Raw genomic sequence first — 18,701 nt, 5'->3', positions numbered from 1 at the left:
CTTTGTGGAACAGCCTGGGGAGGTTTCCGTGGGGTTTGCGACAGAGGATCTGCCTCAAACAAAGCGTTGGTAAAAGAAGTTGTAGAACAAATCAACAAGATGGACAACAACAAATTACCAGGACTGGATGGTGTTTGCCCAGAAGTGCTGAAGGAAACAGTTGAATCACTAACATAACTAACTAATAACTAACTAATCTCACCAAATGAGAGTAGATGAACTCATGGAAGAAAAACCCACTGAGAGTCATTAGGATCAAGGAGCTGTCCTTTTGCACTGGAAACTTCTGAAACACAGTTCTCTGAAAGCCTGAGACTATTCTAGGAAATCAAAGTACCTGTTTGACCTCTGCTTCCTCATTTCTGTGGGTATCTGCTCTTGGCTGCACTCCATTTCTGCACAGGTGTATGTCCATCCAGTGCTTCGTTGTGTTTAACAGCAAACAACCGTGGCACAGTCAGGTTATTTCTAAATATCACACAGATCTGGCCTTTTAAAAAAGCTGGTTTCATCCAGTACAGTTGGTTATTGCAGTCTCTTTGCTAACTGTTGAGCCACAAACTCCAAATGCCTCAAGTGTCCATGTGCTTAATCTCAAACCGTCAGGCTAGAAAAGCCCAGCTCTTCTAGAGGAAGCACCTGCTCTCTTCCATGTTTTCTTTGCAAAAAGGTTGAATACAGTATAACCTCCCAGCCCGTTGTTTCAATGATGATAAAAATTTCACAACCCTCCTCCCTGTTTAGTTCGCGTTGCTGTGCCCTAGATATGACAATGTGTGCAGATCCAGGAGAAATAAAGAAATCCGTGGAAAGCAGGCACGCAGGAGAAAAAAGACATTTGCGATGTCAGCTTTATTCCTTGCTGTTGTCGGACCACAAACAGGTACCGAGTTTGCAACCAAGGCTGAGAAGCATTTAAACTTTATTTACTAGACAAGAAATAATACGAAGACTGCTTGCTGAAAGTTGAAGAGAGCTGGCGATGAATTCTTGCACTGTGGCTCGTGGTTGTGGCTTTTCTGAGTGTCACTGAAATAAGCAATGAGTTTAAAGTTTTGGAAGAAAGAGGGCCTAATTTGAACACTTTGCTGAAAAGGCCTATGGGAATAAAATAGGTTATTCTGAACAGACTGCACCTTGTTATAGGTCACGCACTATACAACACCCTCAATTAGATGGCAGCGGCGGAGCTGGAGAAACAGGAGGTGGCGCGGCGCTCATGCATCTGTGGACAGCTGGTGCCAGCAAACCTTTGAAGCTGATGTCATCCTACATGGGTCTCTGGCATTTGTGAAAATGTCAGGAAAGGATCAGGGATTTAGGAGGGGAGAGATGCTCTCCAAGTCTCTTTACAGTTTCCTGTTTTCTATCCTGAAAAATAACTCTGTGTTCACAAGGGTCCCCTTCCAACAGGGGTGCATCATGTGCTGAAAGCCAACTCTTTCTGCAGCTTTTCAAGCTAAATGCTGTTGGGTGCCCCTTTTGCTCATTCTAGAGTCAGTCTCATTCACTCATTTGCTTAATGCCCAATACCCACTCTGAATTGTTAAACAGCAACGATTTGTTGGTTTGCTGTCAGGCTCATTATCCCCCGCAGGTTTCCCAGTCATCCTCCTCCAGCGTTTGTATATCTGTGGATCTTGGTACTTTAAAGTTTTTAAACAGGCAGTGCGCAAGTCAGGAGATGATGAGAAAAAGGAAATTGGGGAAATGCACGCCACATGGTGACTGGTTAAAGTACTTGGTTTATTTGTTTCTTCAGGAAAGCGGATAAATTCCATTGAATGCCTATTTTCATCTTCTGTAAATTAGGTATCTCAGCTGGTTTTTTTCTTCTTTGTTTGCTGTATTCAGTACAAATAGTATCGTCTGTGATCCAGTATACTTCCTATGTCATGAGTGCTTAGTGGTCAAGTTAATATTGCCTGAAGAACGGCCAATTTTTGTGTTTCCTGCCATTTATTTTTTCAGCTGTCATTCCAACATTACAGTAGTCATCTGGATTTTGTATTTAATTTTGAAAACTTTCCTTTTTCATTCTAAGGCATCTCCATTCGCAATCATTTCAACTAAGTAAATTTCATTATTAATTTCTCAAAAGTAAATTCACCTAAGGTGACTGAACACAAGCTGGTAGCGTTTTCTACACCATCTTTTGTTGTAAAGTAACAGATACGTACATGCAGTACACAGCCAAAGCTTTTACATTAGCTACAAGTCTTTTTCTGAAAAACAAATACACATTTGTGTAAATATTTGGCTTTGAGCTACTCTTTTTCTTTCTGCTATTGTAGACTGCAGTACAGTACCAGAACCTGAGCACCTCTCACAAAGTTTCCAGCCAGAGTATAATTTACTGTGGTCCAGCATAAAAATGTGCTTTTTTCCTTCTGAGACATCAGCATGCTGGAGCATATTTAAAAGGAACGTAGAACAGGCTATCGTAGCGGTTAGACCTTAAAACAGCGTTGTTACAAATTACCCTTCGTTGTAATTTTGCGTATTCATGGACCCACCCCATCTTCACTGGATGGCTCAGCTTTAGATCTTTTCCAAAATTTCAGTACTTCCTAATAATCAAAGGGGAGGTGGGTGTTCCCCATTCCAGTGAAATAAGCATACACAGAAAATCAGCATTTGAGCCCTTCCAGGCTTTTCTCTGCATTTTCTCCAAAGGGACCCGAGACTTCTTGGTTCTGTCACGGCCCCTCACCCACTGTATTCCCTGGAGTACCTGCAGGAATATTTTCTAGGTGCTGCTCTTTTCTTCCTTTTCATATTGTTTTGCCCCAAATGCCAAAACATTTTTCTACGCTACATAATTTTCCAAAAGCACAGCTTGAACGTTTATCCAGGGGAATTATGTAAAAAGGGAGTGGTTTTGGAAGGCTCTCTTTTTTCTTCAATTTAATATTTTATAGGTTCCTTAAATAATTGTTGCTAAAATGATACATGCATTGTCTTTGGAACGTTACTTAGGCATGGCAGGATTTCTTCTGAGCTGAAGTAGCAGAGCTAGTGACATGATAACGGCGTTGTGCTTTTAGGTTTTGATTTTTCATGGTTATTCTGACCATCATCTTGTTCACCATCATGGAATTCAATCCCAAACTGCTTCCAGGGTGATCCTCTTTAAACATCAAACTCAAAAGAAGAATGTCGCCCAGATCTTATGTATTACTGTTTTCATCTTCATTATGGTAGGTTCATGTTTGGAATGAAATATTTCAGATAACCTACACTTGCTGGCTTAGCTGAGCATGAGGCCTAAAGTTTTCCTTTTCCAGATCAGGTTCCATAAGAGAGGATTTTTGTCTAATCCTTGAGCACTTTAGGAATCAAGTGTTTCAGATTTTCGGGTTTGGTCTTCAGCTCGTGTAAACCATCAGGGCTCTGTTGACCTGAGGATATGGCAGCAACATGCGGCCGCTCAGAATCTCGCCTGTTGTTTTCACATCTCTCTGAGCTTGTCCCTAAGAACACAGGTTAATTTGCCTTTTTTCATAGCAACTTGCCATTGAGTTAAATGACTGAAATCTAAAACAAAAGGTTTGGCTTGACTATCCCCAAAAAAGCACAGTTTGAGCAGCAAATACCAATGGTAAAGGCATTTCTGTAGTCCTCTGTTCAGCAGTCTGCTTGACCAGGCATAGGTAGTTTAGACTAAAACTGTGTGTGCTGGTTTGGGTAAGGAAATTTCAGGGGAGGAAATCCCTTTTGATTTCTGTAAACCAAAATCATGAGGAGTCCAAGGCATGATCACATGAATTTTAAATACAAGATTGTTTTTCTATGTGCTTGATCTAAACATATTATTAATAACTGTGAGCATAAGAGAGAAACATGAGAGCAGTAGCCCTGCGTAAAAAGGAGTTGGGTTTTTTAGCCTGGTAACCAAAGGCAGGAGGGAGGGTTTAAGACTCCTTTCACCAATCTTTAGTGATAAGCAGTTTAGTTATCTTACCAGTGGTAGCAATAAAGTAGAAGGATAGAGGAAGACCACATTCCTCTTCCTGAGGAGAACAGTACCAGAGAATAGTTCGCATTAACTTTAAAACAGAAATCTGAGGATGGGGTCCTGAATCACCTTCTAGATCAGTATTTGACTCCTTTTGCTGGCTCCTGTGGTGGCAGTTCACCTAGTGGTGGTGACAACCTTGAGGTTACCCTTTGTAGTCCCACACTGGAGATGCGGGTCTTTGGCAGCAGAAGCAATTACAGCTGCTATCTTTTAGGCCTGCCAGGTCTGGCTGATAAATTAGTGTAAAATCATTATCTCTGTTTGTTTAGGTGAACAACTTACGTAAGAATTATAAGATCATGATACCCTGTCAACACAGGACCAGGGAAACTTCCAGAGATAGTAAAGTAAATCTAAATGCAGGCTTTGGTACAGAGATTGTGTCCTAGCCCAGTATGGAGGTGATTGTGAATACTTAGTCTTTATCCTCTGCCCAAGAGCATGTTTATCATCATCATAATCTTTTCAAGGAGAAAATGAAAATTATGTTTTACATACATGCACTAAAACATCAAATTAACTTTTACATCTGCTACATGTGAGCCAATGTATTTCCAAACTGCAACTGAAATTTTAAATGACGGTAACTCCAACAGAACACCATAATCTTCCTTTCATATCATTCAGTGGCCACTGTATAGACATTTATTGAAAGATAAATCTTTAGTGTAGTTTAAACTTTCAGAACAGAGCACTATATTATTTGGATGAGGCTCTTGTTGGTAACGAGTGGACAACAAAAATGTGTGGGTGTGATTTAGGTAAGCATCTCAAAAATTCAGGTGTTTCACTAACCGCAATCCTTCAACATTCCCTTTCTGGTTTCTCTGTTTCTCTCACCCTGACCTGAATGCGGAATTTTTATACTAGTTGGTACGACTTGTTTTCGCCCTATCATCCTTCCATGCTCTTGCACGGCAGGCCTGTCCTTCTTTCAACTAACTCTTTCCAATAGAACTAGAGGCTCTTCCCTTACTTTTTTAGGATTATTAGGGCTTTGAGATTCAACTTTTAAATTTGTCATCCCTCATATTTGTATCACAGAACTCATAGGGTTGCATTAATAAACACATTATTAATTGCAGTTTGGCATTCAGCGTAGATAGAGGGTAAATGCTGTTAGAACCACTGGAATTTACAAATCCAGCTATAAAATCATGGGCAAAGTTTGTTCATTAGTAGAGCCTCAGGACTGTATTCTAGCAAAATTAGTTATTGCAAAGATCTGCTGGACAATACACCAAGATTTCTGTGTTGGCCTCTGTTGGACAACATCGATGTAACAGGATTACAAGAGGAATATTAATGAGATAACTGTCAAGGTCCAGTATAGTTCTGTCTTGCATGAAGTAAGAAACTCTCTCTTCCCTTGTTTAAATCTAGTAGAACAGGGTGAAGGGGAGAAAAAGAGGGAGCAAAGAGAAAAATTTCAGTTCTTTTCAAATTTGAACGTAAAGCAAATGCACCTGGTGGGTTCTCATCACCCCAATGCTTAACCACACAGTCCTTAATTCTTTAAGTTTCCTTCCAAAATAATATCAAGAAAGGCACAGCACTATTTGGCATCGTTGACTTTTTGCCCTCTGAATGTATCACCATAAACAAACAAGCTTCCACCTTTTTCAAGCAATATATTTGCTTACAGTTATTGTGAAGCGAACACCTCATAAAGGTTTAGCATTAGCCAAAAAGGTACCATGCAAGGAAAATCTAAGTTTTTGTTCCCCACCACTAGATGGCCCTCCAGTGAAATGGCACGTCGCTCCACCGGCTGGCGCTGCTGCCTTCCTGTTTCTGCGGTTTATCTGGAGTGCTGTCTTTACACTAACTATTGAAATGTGCAGTGAAGGAGAGATCAGGAAAGAACAGATTTAAGCAGCACTGGGCAATACCACGGAATGTAGTAGGGAGAAAGAGAAAATAAAAAGCAGTGGCAAAAATTTCTCCGTTTAATAAGAATTTACATAAGAACTGCCATTAAAGTGTTATTTCTCTACTTTATAGAAAGCTTGCAAAATCGTCTTTTTCCCTATAATTATTACTGTAGCTCCTGGCTTTTTTTTTTTTTTTTTTTGCTGATTTTATATTTATGTTCTAGCACTGCAGCAGTTCATTACACACGAAAAAGCCTGATTCGTTGTATAGGTGGTAGTGCCAAAAAGTCACAGAAGGTTCAAAATGATTTTTATCAACTCTCAGTGTATGTTTGAGGAAGAACAGATTGTTGTAATATTCATGCTCGCAGGCATGGTGTCTTCATAAACAGTGAATCTTCAGTGTTTTCGTCCGCATGTTTATGTGGTTTCTATTGTGTCTACTTTCTGCTGGTTTAAATATGGAATGCTTACTAGACAATAACATTTTATTGCTTCCTTATTTAATAATCGTGACCACAAATATCACTTCCCTCTGTAAAACCCTGCTCTCTTAATAATTTTGTGGTTTTCTCCATATTTGAAAATCCTCAGGCTGATTTCCATTTGGGCATGAGCATTTATGTTCAGACCTATTCTCCATGCACACGTAAGGACCCCTGTTAGCAGGTATACATTAGGGACAACATATTGAGCATTTGCAAATAGCTGATAGTGTCTTAAAACTGTGGTGTGGTGCCAGGTCATACGGGCCAAAGTGAAGCCTACAATTTAAAAGCTCAGTTCTGGTTATTGACGTAACCCTGGGAGTCGATGTCCGATGTGAAATTGTGCCAGCGCTCTAACGAAGCCTGCCCCCACTGTTCCTTTTCAGGATGGTGTGAGTACCAGCCAGGCCTTCTCTTATGTTGATGCTAAGGGGAGAACATATGCTGGTACCTGTCTGCCTGGCATGCCGTCAGTCGCTATTTAAAATAACTGAAAGTCTGAGGAGTTACGAGCTGGTTTACTGAAAGTGTGGAAACTTCTAAATCATTAAAGTCCCACTGAAAGGTTTTAATGTCTCCAAAAGTCTTCTTCCTCTACTTCTTCAATTTAAGAAGTGGAAGACTGGGTGGTTATAGTGCTCCACAAGTGGCAGCCTTCAAGATGGAAGAGTGGTTAAAACAACCTGACCCTCTCAGTTCATTATAGACTTAACGGAGGAGGCCAGTTTCAGGTCACCCCGTGCACCTTTCCAGGTCCTGTAGACCATTGATCCTTACTTCCTGATCTCACTTCCACAGTCAGCTTTAAGATAACAATGTCATCATGGTTGTCCAACCTCTTTCCATTTCCTTGAGCAAATGATAAAATGACTTAACCCATGTATCCATCACCAGGTCTGAAGATAGGGGTACAGAAGACCTGGGGGAGATCAAACGCCTGCAGAGCTAGAGCAGTGTTGCCTTACTATCATCTTCTTAGTGACCTTCACAGCAAGCAAGGGAGTCTGGGAGGTTATTCCTGAGGCCATTAATCCCAAGCGGCAGGTTCTGGAGCAGTGGCCAGACCATAGGACAGTATTCAACAGCTGGTACCTGCATGCTTTCCCTGGGAGGAACCAATGAATCCTGCCAGTGAAGGGCTAATGCATTTCCTACTGACACGTCTGAGTCTGGTTTGTTAGTCTCCAAAGGGAGGTCTGCCAGGGCATTACAGCCCTGCGAGTGGCTGAGACTCATGCTAGGAGATGGCATGGCTGGGCTCAGCTTTGGAGACCAATTATGAGTTGAAATAATCCTCAGTGTTTCCTCACGGAAGTAGCATTCTTCTAGTCAAGTAATAGAGATTTGCAGGTTTGTTACTAAAGGTGAGGGGGTGATTGGCGGGGTTCCTCACCGATAGCTGTGGGGCTGTGCCTCTATGGCCATGGGTAGTCCACTGTGACACAAGAAAAGAAGAGCACATATGTCTTCTGGTGGCCAAGTGATATTTACAGCCTGCCAGGTGAACTTGCTCTCGGTGGCTCCATATCCTCTCTTTGTACCTATCACAAGTTAGTCTGGCTTTGTCTCAGTCTCTCTAGTTTGCACAGAGGTGCTCCATAACACCAGCTTGGGCAACAAGGGGTGTTTTTGGAAGATCCATCTGGAGTCTCTGTCTTTCCCAGACACCATCTCCTAAAAATTTCAAAATTTACTTCTATTCTTTCAACTGTCCTATGATTATTTTTTTTTTAAGATCCGTGCCTTTGTCTCCAGTTATTAATAGGACAGTTATCCACCATAAAATTCTCAGAGCTTTATTCTCTGTACTAAAAATGTCTCCTTTCACTTCAGTTAAAGCTTCTTTTTTTTATTTCCCTGACTTAATTCCATTAACCAGTTTACTTTTGAGTCTGGCTTATTTATTTCTCCTGTTTTTCCTTGTCTTTTGAAATGTTTGTTTGGTAAATGCAGTTTAACCTAAAGAAGAGAGAGATTTGGGGTTAGGCATGTAATCCTTTCCTAAATTACCCCATTTTATCACAGGATTGGAAGCCTAGTTCACTGAACAGGGTCAGACAACGTGGGTTGTATGCAAGGTTTCATGTGAATTAGCTCCACACAGTCTAGAGCCAGTCACTTTGGTTTCGCCAAATGCAAAATATAGTTATGGCTGAAAATCAGTATACAGGAGTTAAGCAGTATTACTGGCCAAGAAGTATATCAATCTGTAATCTACAATTTCCTATGAAGGAGGAGGAGGACGTGGTCTCAGTCTTTACTTTGGGTTCCTTCCCTTTTGTAAATTCAAGTCAGGCTATCAACATCAATTTTACTTTGCTCTCACAGTTTATGCTTAAAGCCATCCCCTAGCAAACATCTTGCTCTTCAGATACCTTAAGCCTGCTGCAAACAAACAAATAATGGAAATTAAATAGTAATAAAGCTGTTGTTAGCTATGTATAATATATTTTTTCTACTATTTAAATGGCAATTATTTCCAGAAACTTGGCAATTGTAGCCATACAAATGATGAAATTGATTCCAGTCACAGCCCATCTTTCTCTGGAAAGGAAATACCAGTAGTGTTTGAAAAATGGATTATTAAGAACCTTGGTTCGCTCAAGGTGGCTCATATGTTGTATTTGCTAACACAGCATTTTGCTGGAAGAAAATAAGCGCAGCTTTTCCCTAGCCCAGATTATTTTCTCCACAAATCTTTGGAGCAGGAAATAAAAAACAGCTAATAGTTGTGGGGCATGTGGAATTAGTTTAAGCAAAGCCAAGCCCTGATCCTTCTGACCACCTTCTCTTTCCTGTGCTGTTTTGTCTATTCCTGCCTCAGAGTATGTCAACAAACTTTGTTTAAGCTCAGAAGGTGCGGGGGGGGTGGGGGGGGTGGAAGTAGTGATTCTTTCTGTCTTCTGAGTCTTTGGGGGTGGGAGGGTGGAAGAATGATTTAAAACAGAAGTTTTCAAGAAAAGGTACAAGTTTATCGTGTAAAATATTTGAAAAGAAAAAAGCCTCAGGACCTCTGAACGTAATTGCGCTTGAGTTCTGGAGCCATCACAAAGGGTACTGGTTTTGTTACAGTGACATAATTCTTTTCTCACACAGCTGAATTATATCTCACGATAACTTTACAGAGAGGGCAGAATCTGTTAAACAAAACTGAATAGGATGCATATTCGAAAAGCAGAAAAATACCTTATGATTTCTGTGTGGCTTATTGTTTGCTCCTGGTGTATGAGAAAACAGATTGTTTTCATGTTTCTCCAGTACTGGAAGTATGCATTTTACATGAAGGAATAGAGCAGGTATCTCCTTCCTGATGACAAAACCTGAAACACACCGGGTATATGCTGCCCCTCCTCTGACGCCTTATACCTGAGGACAGTAGCGCTCTCATTGCCAAGGCATCAATAATGTAATAAATATTAAGGAAATAATTCCGCAAATGACTTGGTGCTGCTGTGCAGCACTGGATGTGGTTGGTATCAGTGGCTGTTGTTATGATCATCCTCAAAAAGCAAAAAATATTTCTTTGTGATATAAATTATTATTGATCTTGATTGAGCACATGAGCTCTTTCACATTTCCTGAGAAACTGGTGGTTTTGCTGTCTCTGAAGAGTTTGGCTTTTTAAATTACAAGTTTTGCCATCTCTGCCTCTACCTCTCACTCATGATTGTTTATTTTCAGTCTGTGTTCTGTAGCTAAATACTTTCAACGTCTTCGCAAGAAATCTTGACAGCATAGTTGCAGAACTAGTGTCGCTGAAGTAACTTCAGATGATTAAATGTTCAATGATGTTTTCCTCATCCAGTCTGGTTTATTAAGACAGCAAAAATTATGACAAAATAAGTTAATCAATATACTGTCTGCTAATTAAGCATTAGGAGAAGAAAATAAAGATGAAATGCAATATATGCTAATTTCTTAGGTGCTGGACTTTGGAGTCAATTGCAGAGACTGTTGTATTGTGTGGTTTGTTATAGCAAAGTCTTGAATGACATTTTTATCAAATATTTTGCTAATTTTGAAATATTTTTCTTTCTATTTCTTATTTTGCAAAAACACTAATCAAATCCAAACTACATAGGGTAATATGGCATCCACTGGAATCTGTGGGAAATGTTGAACATACACTTTTGACTTCTGTGTAGCCTGGGAAAAGAATGAAGATAAATTTTCATTTTTTCTTTGGTGATGCTTCAGTTTAATCCCACGTAACACAGCATTTTTTTGAGAGTGCTGTTGGCTCTGTGTGGATTTGACGCTGCAGCCTGTCTGGGTTTAGAGAAGGCTTTTTGGGGAAAAAAGAAGAGATTGTCAGAGCGGGAGGAGGCCCAGCTGAGGAATGGTCCATGGAGTGCATTGGTGCACCTGAGTAGAACCTCGCTGGATTATTCTAGGAGGCAAAGACTGCTCGAGTTGCCAGAAAGGACAACATTCGTTGATGGCAGATCTGTCAAAGAGGTGGTCTCTGCTTTTGAGGGACAAATGATCACTCTGTTTTTGAAAATAAACCAACACATTTGTAGGGGCACAAAGAGTCTTGATAAATTTAAAAATAATAAAATTATGGTTAGACTTTTACATTATCATAAATCGATGGCTTTGTGAATAGACGTCCAACAGTGCATAGAAACCTAAGTAAGGAGGTAATAAAATTACTTCCTACAATGACACCTCCCCTGTATCTTTCATTTTGTCCATGGCTGTCATTTTATATGCTTTTGGAGCCATGGGCTGCACTAATCACATTGTAAAGGCAGTCAGAGCTGCATCTTCCATATATTTCAGGTGCAGCAGCACTTGAATATTAGTAAGGAAAAACGAGAAAGCGAGAGAGCACGTGCTCACCAGCCAAGCAAAAAGGTAGATGATGGGGGGCACGGGTACATCTGACAACTTAAATGCATATTTATATTGAATGAGGTGCACAGGTTTGCCTGGGGTGGGTGCTGGCAGCTGTGCTGTGGGTGTGTGGGGTGTCCCAATGCTGCGGTGCCAATGGGTGGCAGTGTGAAAGGAGCACAAAGGGTGTGTTAAAGGACTTGCAGAGTTGCCATGTATGTTATAGACACGTAAATCAATGTATAAAATAGCGATGTGTGAAACAAAATGCCAAATATGAGTGTATCTTCCTCAAGCTAAATGAAATGCCTCTGATGGTCCCAGTGAAGCAGAAGAGCAGCACATCATATCATGTCCCAGTGACTTTGTCTGGCATTTTCTGTTTCATCCTTGTGGTCTGGCCCAGCGTGGTCTGAAGGAGGAGGGAAGGCAAAATCCCATGCGGAGCCTCATGAGCCGGAGGGGATCGTGTCTGTAGGAGACAAGGTGTTCCTGGTTTCTCGCTCGGTGCTTCCCACGGGGAATGTTTACCCACGGGGAATGTTTACCTTCCTAGTGCCTACATCAGCGCAAGAACCAGCATTTCAATAAACCGCCCTTATTCCACCATTTTACCCTTATTGCTGGAGAGAGCGCACAACCTATGAGGCTGCCACCTTCAACATGCTTATAAACCAGAGACCCAGCTTATGGAAATATAGTTTTAGAAACTAATGCAACGACAAACAAAATGGCATGGTGCTCAGCATATATACTAAAATATGCTTATTGTCAATATGCTCTACTTAAAGGACAAGAAAATTTCTGATTGCCAGGTTTTACCAATTATTTTTAGATGAATCTGTAACATGTGTGCTTTTCAAACTTAACTGATGGAGACACGGTCCTTTTTCTACAGTCAGAAATTCCTGTATTCAACTACTCCTAATCTTTTCTTTAGGACAGTGAAAAAAAAGGATTTATGAATAGACTTTATGCCATCCAGGAGGTGTGTGTCATCGTCCAGAATACCCTTGATGAGGTGGCTTCCTTCGCAGAAAGAATCAAGAAGTAAGTGCTGACACAGGTGCTGGATTTTTCTCTGATACTGTTCATATTTTCTCCAAGCTGAGGTAAAAGATCTTAAACCTTTTCTGTTTTTTTCTTGGAGGGGGGGAGAAGGGGGTGGGGCAACTGCAGTTTTGGATGATCCACTGTTGAAACTCATCTATATTTACTTTGCTTTGTGGAGGCCCTCAGTTAATGAAAATTCTGTCATATTAATATTGGCATTTAGAAATGTATTGATCGGGGAAAAAATCACAACTAAGGCTTTGAAGTAAAACAGGGAATCTTGTTGTGAGGCCTAACAGTAGTTCTTTAAAAGTAATAACAAAAAATGCAGCTTTGATAAAGGAAATCAGCAGAGCTGAATAAGGGTTTCAGATTTTAAAGATATACATATGTTCAGTTGCTGGAAGTGTTGTATTTATGTGAGTTAGCAAAACCTTCTTTCCTAGAGCATATGTAATTTGTAACACCTAATACATGATATATAAGAATTGCCAACAAATTCAGGCCTTAAGCAAGAGAGGTTCTGAGATTTATTGCAGGAAGTTTGGTGTATTTTCAGCATGGTCAGTGAACAGCAGTGTAAGGTTTATTATTTGAGATCAGGTTCCACTTGTGAGCCACAAAGCAGGGAGAGGATTTACTGGGCTTTCTGCCCCCAGAAAGCGGAGAGCATCTCACTCTCGCCGGATGAGAAGTCGGGAGCGGTGCCTTTGCAACCACCGTTCTGCTGCGGGCAGAGAGGGCAGCCAGAGAGATGGCCCGGGAGCGACGCCGAGTTAGGAAACCTTCGCAAGAGGCTTTGCTGTAAAGCTTCCATTGGCGCACGCAGCGCACCTTACAGGAGGGTTAATTCCGTGTGTTCCCTTGTTCTGGGTGCGATCTAGGGGCACAAGGCACCTGTCTCGTTTGTTGCCGGTGCCATCGGCAGCGCACCGGTGTTCCACACCTAGGGGACAGTAGCCCCTGCAGGGCATACAGCCCCGAAAGAAGTACTGGCTTTTGGAAGTGAATTTTAGGAAACTGATGTGCTGGGTGGAGGCCAGCCTGCAGGAAACAGGACGATTGTCATCATGCTGTTCTGCCTTTTTTTTTTTTTTAATCTATCAGTAATGGCAAGCACATCAGAATCAGGATGAAGAGGAGGTTGCCGTTTATGCGCTTAAGAGCAAAGTCCCTCATAGGAAGGCCTGGGAGCATTCCCATGGGGGACACTTCCAGGCAGGCTGTGTTCACAGCAGCAGAGGCAGGCGCAAGCACATTGTATTGCAAAAGTTTTCCAGACAAGCAAAATGATCCTCTGAAAGAAGCCTTTAATCAAAAGGCTGTCCATGGAAGTCATCTTGATGATTAAGTTTCTCTAATTGTGCATTTTGGAAGTAGGGTTTGTTCTATTATGTGCCAGATGAGAGCAACAGAATTTTCTAAACCGAGTGAGACCGAATCTTCCTATAAATCTTTGTAATTTGTTCCTAAAACTATAATGGGAAACCTGTACTGAATGCTGTGCTAACACAGCACATAAGGAGGTTTGCTAAGTGAGGAGCCAGTGTTCCCACACATGGCGTGTCTGTGATCCATTGCACAAAGCGGAGTCACAGGAACACGAGCAGACCCTCAACCTTCTGTTCATCCCAAATGCATGCAGAAGAGGGGAAAAGAGCAGGTGTCCCCTGAGGAGAAAGGGAGTGATCCTACACCAAGTGACACTAACATAATGTTCACTCTGGAGACATGTCAAAATTGCCAGGGAGAAAAGAAGACAAATAAACACAGGAAGCCAGAGCTCATTATGAAAAATATGGCTAGCAATTCAGATAATTGCAATTATTCAGTCAGAGAAGCCAAAATAACGTAATCACACTGATTGGGCATGTAGCTAGTGGTAATAATTTAAAGAGTATCATCAGACTATTTAGAGCCAAAGCCACATTTTCCTTCTGGATAAATGTCATGCAACACCTTTGACATGGTGATGCCTTCATGGAACCATCCCATTGAGCCAAGCTCCCTTTAACCAGCGTTCCCGTGGGACATATATATGCTGTGGCCATCTGGACTCTCTCTCTTCCCTGCACACAGAGGTTGAAGAGCCACAACACGGCTCTTTCAAGGCTTGTTAGCTTTCACTTCCTCTCTGCCCACACCTCAACCTCTGCAAAATGAGGTGATCAGCCGTTTTTTTATCACAGTGTAATGTTTAGGACCCTTGTTAAGGATGTTTTGATCTGGGGCCTTTTTGGAAAGCTGATGTCTTAAAATTCTGATGGGGTCCCAAAAGTCCTCTTCATTTATCTGTAAAGAAAACTTTGTTTTTATCTGGAATTATGAACTTTTACTTTGCTTTTCCTGCAATCTCCTGTATCTTATGCCGCTCCCTCCTTTTTTTCCCTCCTTCCATACCTATTCTCCTTTCTTTTTTGCCACCCAAAGTGTTTTTATTTCCTTCTTTCAGCCACTGCTGTTGCATTATCCCTGTCTTCAGGACCAACTGTTCTGTCCCCTCCGTTTCCATAACTCTCTCCCTCTCTAGGTGCATGAGTGAGTTTCCAGCTTTGCATACCCATGCACTTGCCTCTTCCTGAGTCCTGGCCGGGGAGTGCAAGTGCACACCAAGCAGAGGGGAAGGTCCCTGCTCAGCCTTTAACTGCTTGCTCTGTCCTTACAGCAGAACAGGAGGAGGTAAAGCAGAAAGCCTCAGCAGGCTGACTCTTGTATCTTACCTCTGCACTCGAAGAAGGGAACCTGGGTTGCCTGTGTGAGCACATTCGAGGAGAAAGGAAATGTGTTTTGCCTGAGTCTGGCATTGGGGGTGGGCAGTGGCGTTTCCGAAGAGCGGAGCAATGCGTAGGCAGCGGGGCCAGGGAGAGGTGCCGTTCAGCGGGCGAGTGCGGGAAGCCAGGACCTCCTTTCACTTCCACTGGGAGTGGGTCCAAGCGCAAGCTCACCCTGATGACCAGCATCCATGCATTCATTTGTAGTTCCAGTTTGTTCTTGCTCATGGAAACGGGCACTCCTAACCCTGTCCTGCCCATTTTTTGTTGTGTTGGCTCTGTTGGGTGACCACAGTTCTGACTTTTCTTAATTTTTCTTTTAGTACATGCAACTGGACTGTCCCATTCCTGAGCTGGCTGGCGATTGTTGCCCTCTCCGTGTTCACCATCATCCTGTATTTCATTCCACTGAGATACATTGTCCTTGTCTGGGGTAAGTAAAGCCTTTTTTAACTGTCTGTGCCACTTAAAAAAAAAAAACACCTGGTTTTTAAGGGATGACTTACATTGTCAGTACTTTTCTGTATTTATGGTCATGAAGCTGCACCATGATGGAAACAGACAGGTTAGTTAAAAATCACAACTGTGTAAAGATTTAGGCCTACCTGCAAAATGCATTTTTCTTGGCTGGCATTCTAGACTTCATCATACTATAAACATGTAGCCATGAGGATTTTTCATATATCAAAGTGTAGCTTTGTCTAGATATTACTCTGATTTATTTTCACCACTTATACACAAACAGAGGCATTTCAATCTATATAGTGCATTTAGGACAATATGCCTTTTTTACTGCAGTACTTTATCTTGGGAAAGTGTATGTAAACATAGCAACAAGAAACCTGTTTAAAGGGTCACCTTTAGGCCGACAGAAAGGTATATGTGGTATTTGGCTGGTGGATAATGAACAGAAACTGGGCGGGGGGGTGTGGAATCGTGATTGATCCAACTGTCTCTACTTGTCCTTATGTTTATTCTTTATACTGATTTTAAACAGCTACCATTACCACATCTGTTGTAAATAATGCTCCAAGTTTTCATTTATACATTTTCTGTACACTTTACACCACCAGCAGCTCTACCCTTATTCAGTACCTGTGAAGAGCACTGTCTCAGTTAAAGCTGTGGCTAGATTTTCTTTCTGAAGAAAGGAATAACAATCATGCCTGTGTAAAAACTTCTGAATTCAAGAGACAAAATCATTGAACTGACTCCTATTAATATATTTGTTATGTATCAGTCACTATTAGTAATATTCTTACAGAGTCTTCACAAATAAATGTAGCAGAATATACAAAATGGAGAAGAACCAATATGGAGGCTTTGAACATATTTTTTTTTAATGGAACTAAAAGGAGCAAGCATTTTTTAATGTCTTGGAATTTCACTTACCCCCTACATACCCAATGTCACTTGGTGCAACCCAAATTCTTAGTTTGTTCCCAAAATTTCCTTCTTCTTAGTGGACACAAGATGGGAGGCCTCTTGATACAGAAGTTAGAGGTGCTTGGTCTGTGTCCTTTTTCTGTTGTTTTTCAGATAGATACTGCATCTTGTATGTTTGCTTTCATACATCCCTTGGTTTCATGCAAGAACTTGAGATGATAATGCCCACAAGACCCACAAAACTATACAGTCAGCGCTGTTGCTTGAAAAGCTCCTGACACATACCCTATGATACCCAAGGAGGGGTCACGCTCCCCTAGAAATGTGTCTGTGTCAGGTAGGGCAGAGACTTTGCTCCCAAACTGGAGTCCGTGCCTCCCCAGCCATGGGTGGATAACGTAAGCACAAATGATTGTAAATGCACCTTGCTTTCTTTCCCTCCATCCCTTCCCTCCCTGCCCCCAAATTATCTAACCTGCCTAGGTGCGACTTCAAGCACCTTTGCTCGCGAGAGGTTTCAGCTCTGCATTTACCTCCTCCATTTTAGTGTAGGTGGCTTCTTGTTCAGCAGGGTTCTGGGGTCCCTTCTTTAGGGACCTGGTTCTCTTGGGTCACGCTGGGGGACCAGACAGGTAGCGCAGGGCTGCAGCCCCAGCAGTCCAGACCTCCTCAGGGTGAAATGTGTTTGCACAGAGCCATGCCACGCTGCGTGGAGCTTTGAGCAGCTGTCCCTGTGGAAAATGTAGTATTCCAGACACATGCCTGTTTTCTCCATTATTGTGTGTTTCTAGCCTCTCCCATGTATATCACAGAATCACAGCCTGGTGGGGGCTGGCAGGGCCCTCTGGAGCTCACCCCGTCCCACCCCTGCGTGAGCAGGCACCCCCAGAGCAGGGGCACAGGGCCGCGTCCAGGCGGGGGGTGAATGTCTCCAGGGAAGGGACCCCACAGCCTCCCTGGGCAGCCTGTGCCCCTGCTCTGGCACCCGCACAGGGAAGGGGTTTGTCCTCATGTTCAGGGGGAACTTCCCGTGTTCCAGCTTGTGCCCGTTGTCCCTTGGCCTGGCGTTGGGCACCACTGGAAAGAGCCCGGCCCCATCCCCCTGACACCCGCCCTTCAGATATTTATAGGCACTGATGAGATCCCCCCTCAGCCTTCTCTTCTCCAGGCTGAACAGACCCAGGTCTCTCAGCCTTTCCTCCCAAGGGAGATGCTCCAGCCCCTGATCCCCTTGGCAGCTCTGCGCTGGCCTTGCTCCAGCAGTTCCCTGTCCTTCTTGACCTGGGGGGCCCAGAACTGGACGCAGCCCCCCAGATGTGGCCTCACTGGGGCAGAGCAGAGGGGGAGGAGAACCTCCCTCGCCCTGCTGGCCACACGCCTTTCCATGCCCCCCAGGGCACCGCTGGCCCCCTTGGCCCCAAGGGCCCGGTGCTGGCTCAGGGTCACCTCGCTGCCCCCCAGCACCCCCAGGGCCTCTCAGCAGAGCCGCTCTCCAGCAGGTCCCCCCCAGCCTGTGCTGGTGTGGGGGTATATACATCTCTTCATCCCATTTGCCCATCCTGCACTTGAAAGCAAATGACCTCTGTTATCTGACTTCCCTCCGCAGGGAGGTTGGAGCTGGTCTGTAGTAGCATCTGCCCACCTTGTTCTTTGGGGAGGCAGGGTTTTTAAAATGAAAGTTCCTCCATGTTATGGCTGTCTTTCTTCTGAGCATCCATATGACTGCCTCCTTCAGCCTGCCCTGGCAAGACATTCTCAGTTCTTTCCCTCCTGGCCGTGTTTCCCCCCACAGAGGTTACTGGTCCTTGAATGGGTGGTGGTTAGCCACGGTGGAGCAGGAGCCACCTCTGCACCCCCATCCCATTCACGAGGGTGCAGAGTCCTGGTAACAGCTGCAGCTGTTTATGTGGGGAAGAGTATAGAGAAAACTATTTTAATCAGAAATTTTTCAAGCTTTTGGGAAAGACCTAGCCGCCTTGTTGTGTTTTACTTCTCCTGTAGTGTCCCATCTCATCTGTTCAGCTCTTCGCTTGAGCCTTGACCGTGATTTATTCATGCATTCACTTTGATGGGGTGACTGATACTTTCCTTTGTCAGACGTGACAAGGTGAGACCACATCGACTCCCAAATTCACCCAAGGGTGGTTCAGTGTCTGTGTGCAATGAACAGTGGGGTCGGCCTCGAATTTCTCAGTCACTTGCTGATGCAAAGGATCTTCCTAAACAAATGTGTTTGAATCTCAGCTATTCTTTCTCAGCACTCGCTGTT

General features: G+C 43.0%; 1 protein-coding gene across 2 annotated transcripts in view; it reads left to right on the top strand.

Moving 5' to 3' along the window:
• MCTP1 (multiple C2 and transmembrane domain containing 1) overlaps positions 1-18,701 on the top strand; it is a 287,955-nt gene that overhangs the window by 265,024 nt on the left and 4,230 nt on the right. For both annotated transcript variants that reach the window (XM_064438587.1, XM_064438588.1), the window contains 2 exons: positions 12,163-12,272; positions 15,370-15,479. In XM_064438587.1, coding sequence (XP_064294657.1) covers positions 12,163-12,272; positions 15,370-15,479 — 220 coding nt within the window. The remainder of the gene's footprint in view (positions 1-12,162; positions 12,273-15,369; positions 15,480-18,701) is intronic.

Source organism: Phalacrocorax carbo, chromosome Z (genome assembly GCF_963921805.1).
Source record: "Phalacrocorax carbo chromosome Z, bPhaCar2.1, whole genome shotgun sequence".
NCBI classification, from domain to species: domain Eukaryota; kingdom Metazoa; phylum Chordata; class Aves; order Suliformes; family Phalacrocoracidae; genus Phalacrocorax; species Phalacrocorax carbo.
The sequence above is the reverse complement of the archived record's forward strand: the minus strand, read 5'-3'. Positions and strand labels throughout refer to the sequence as shown.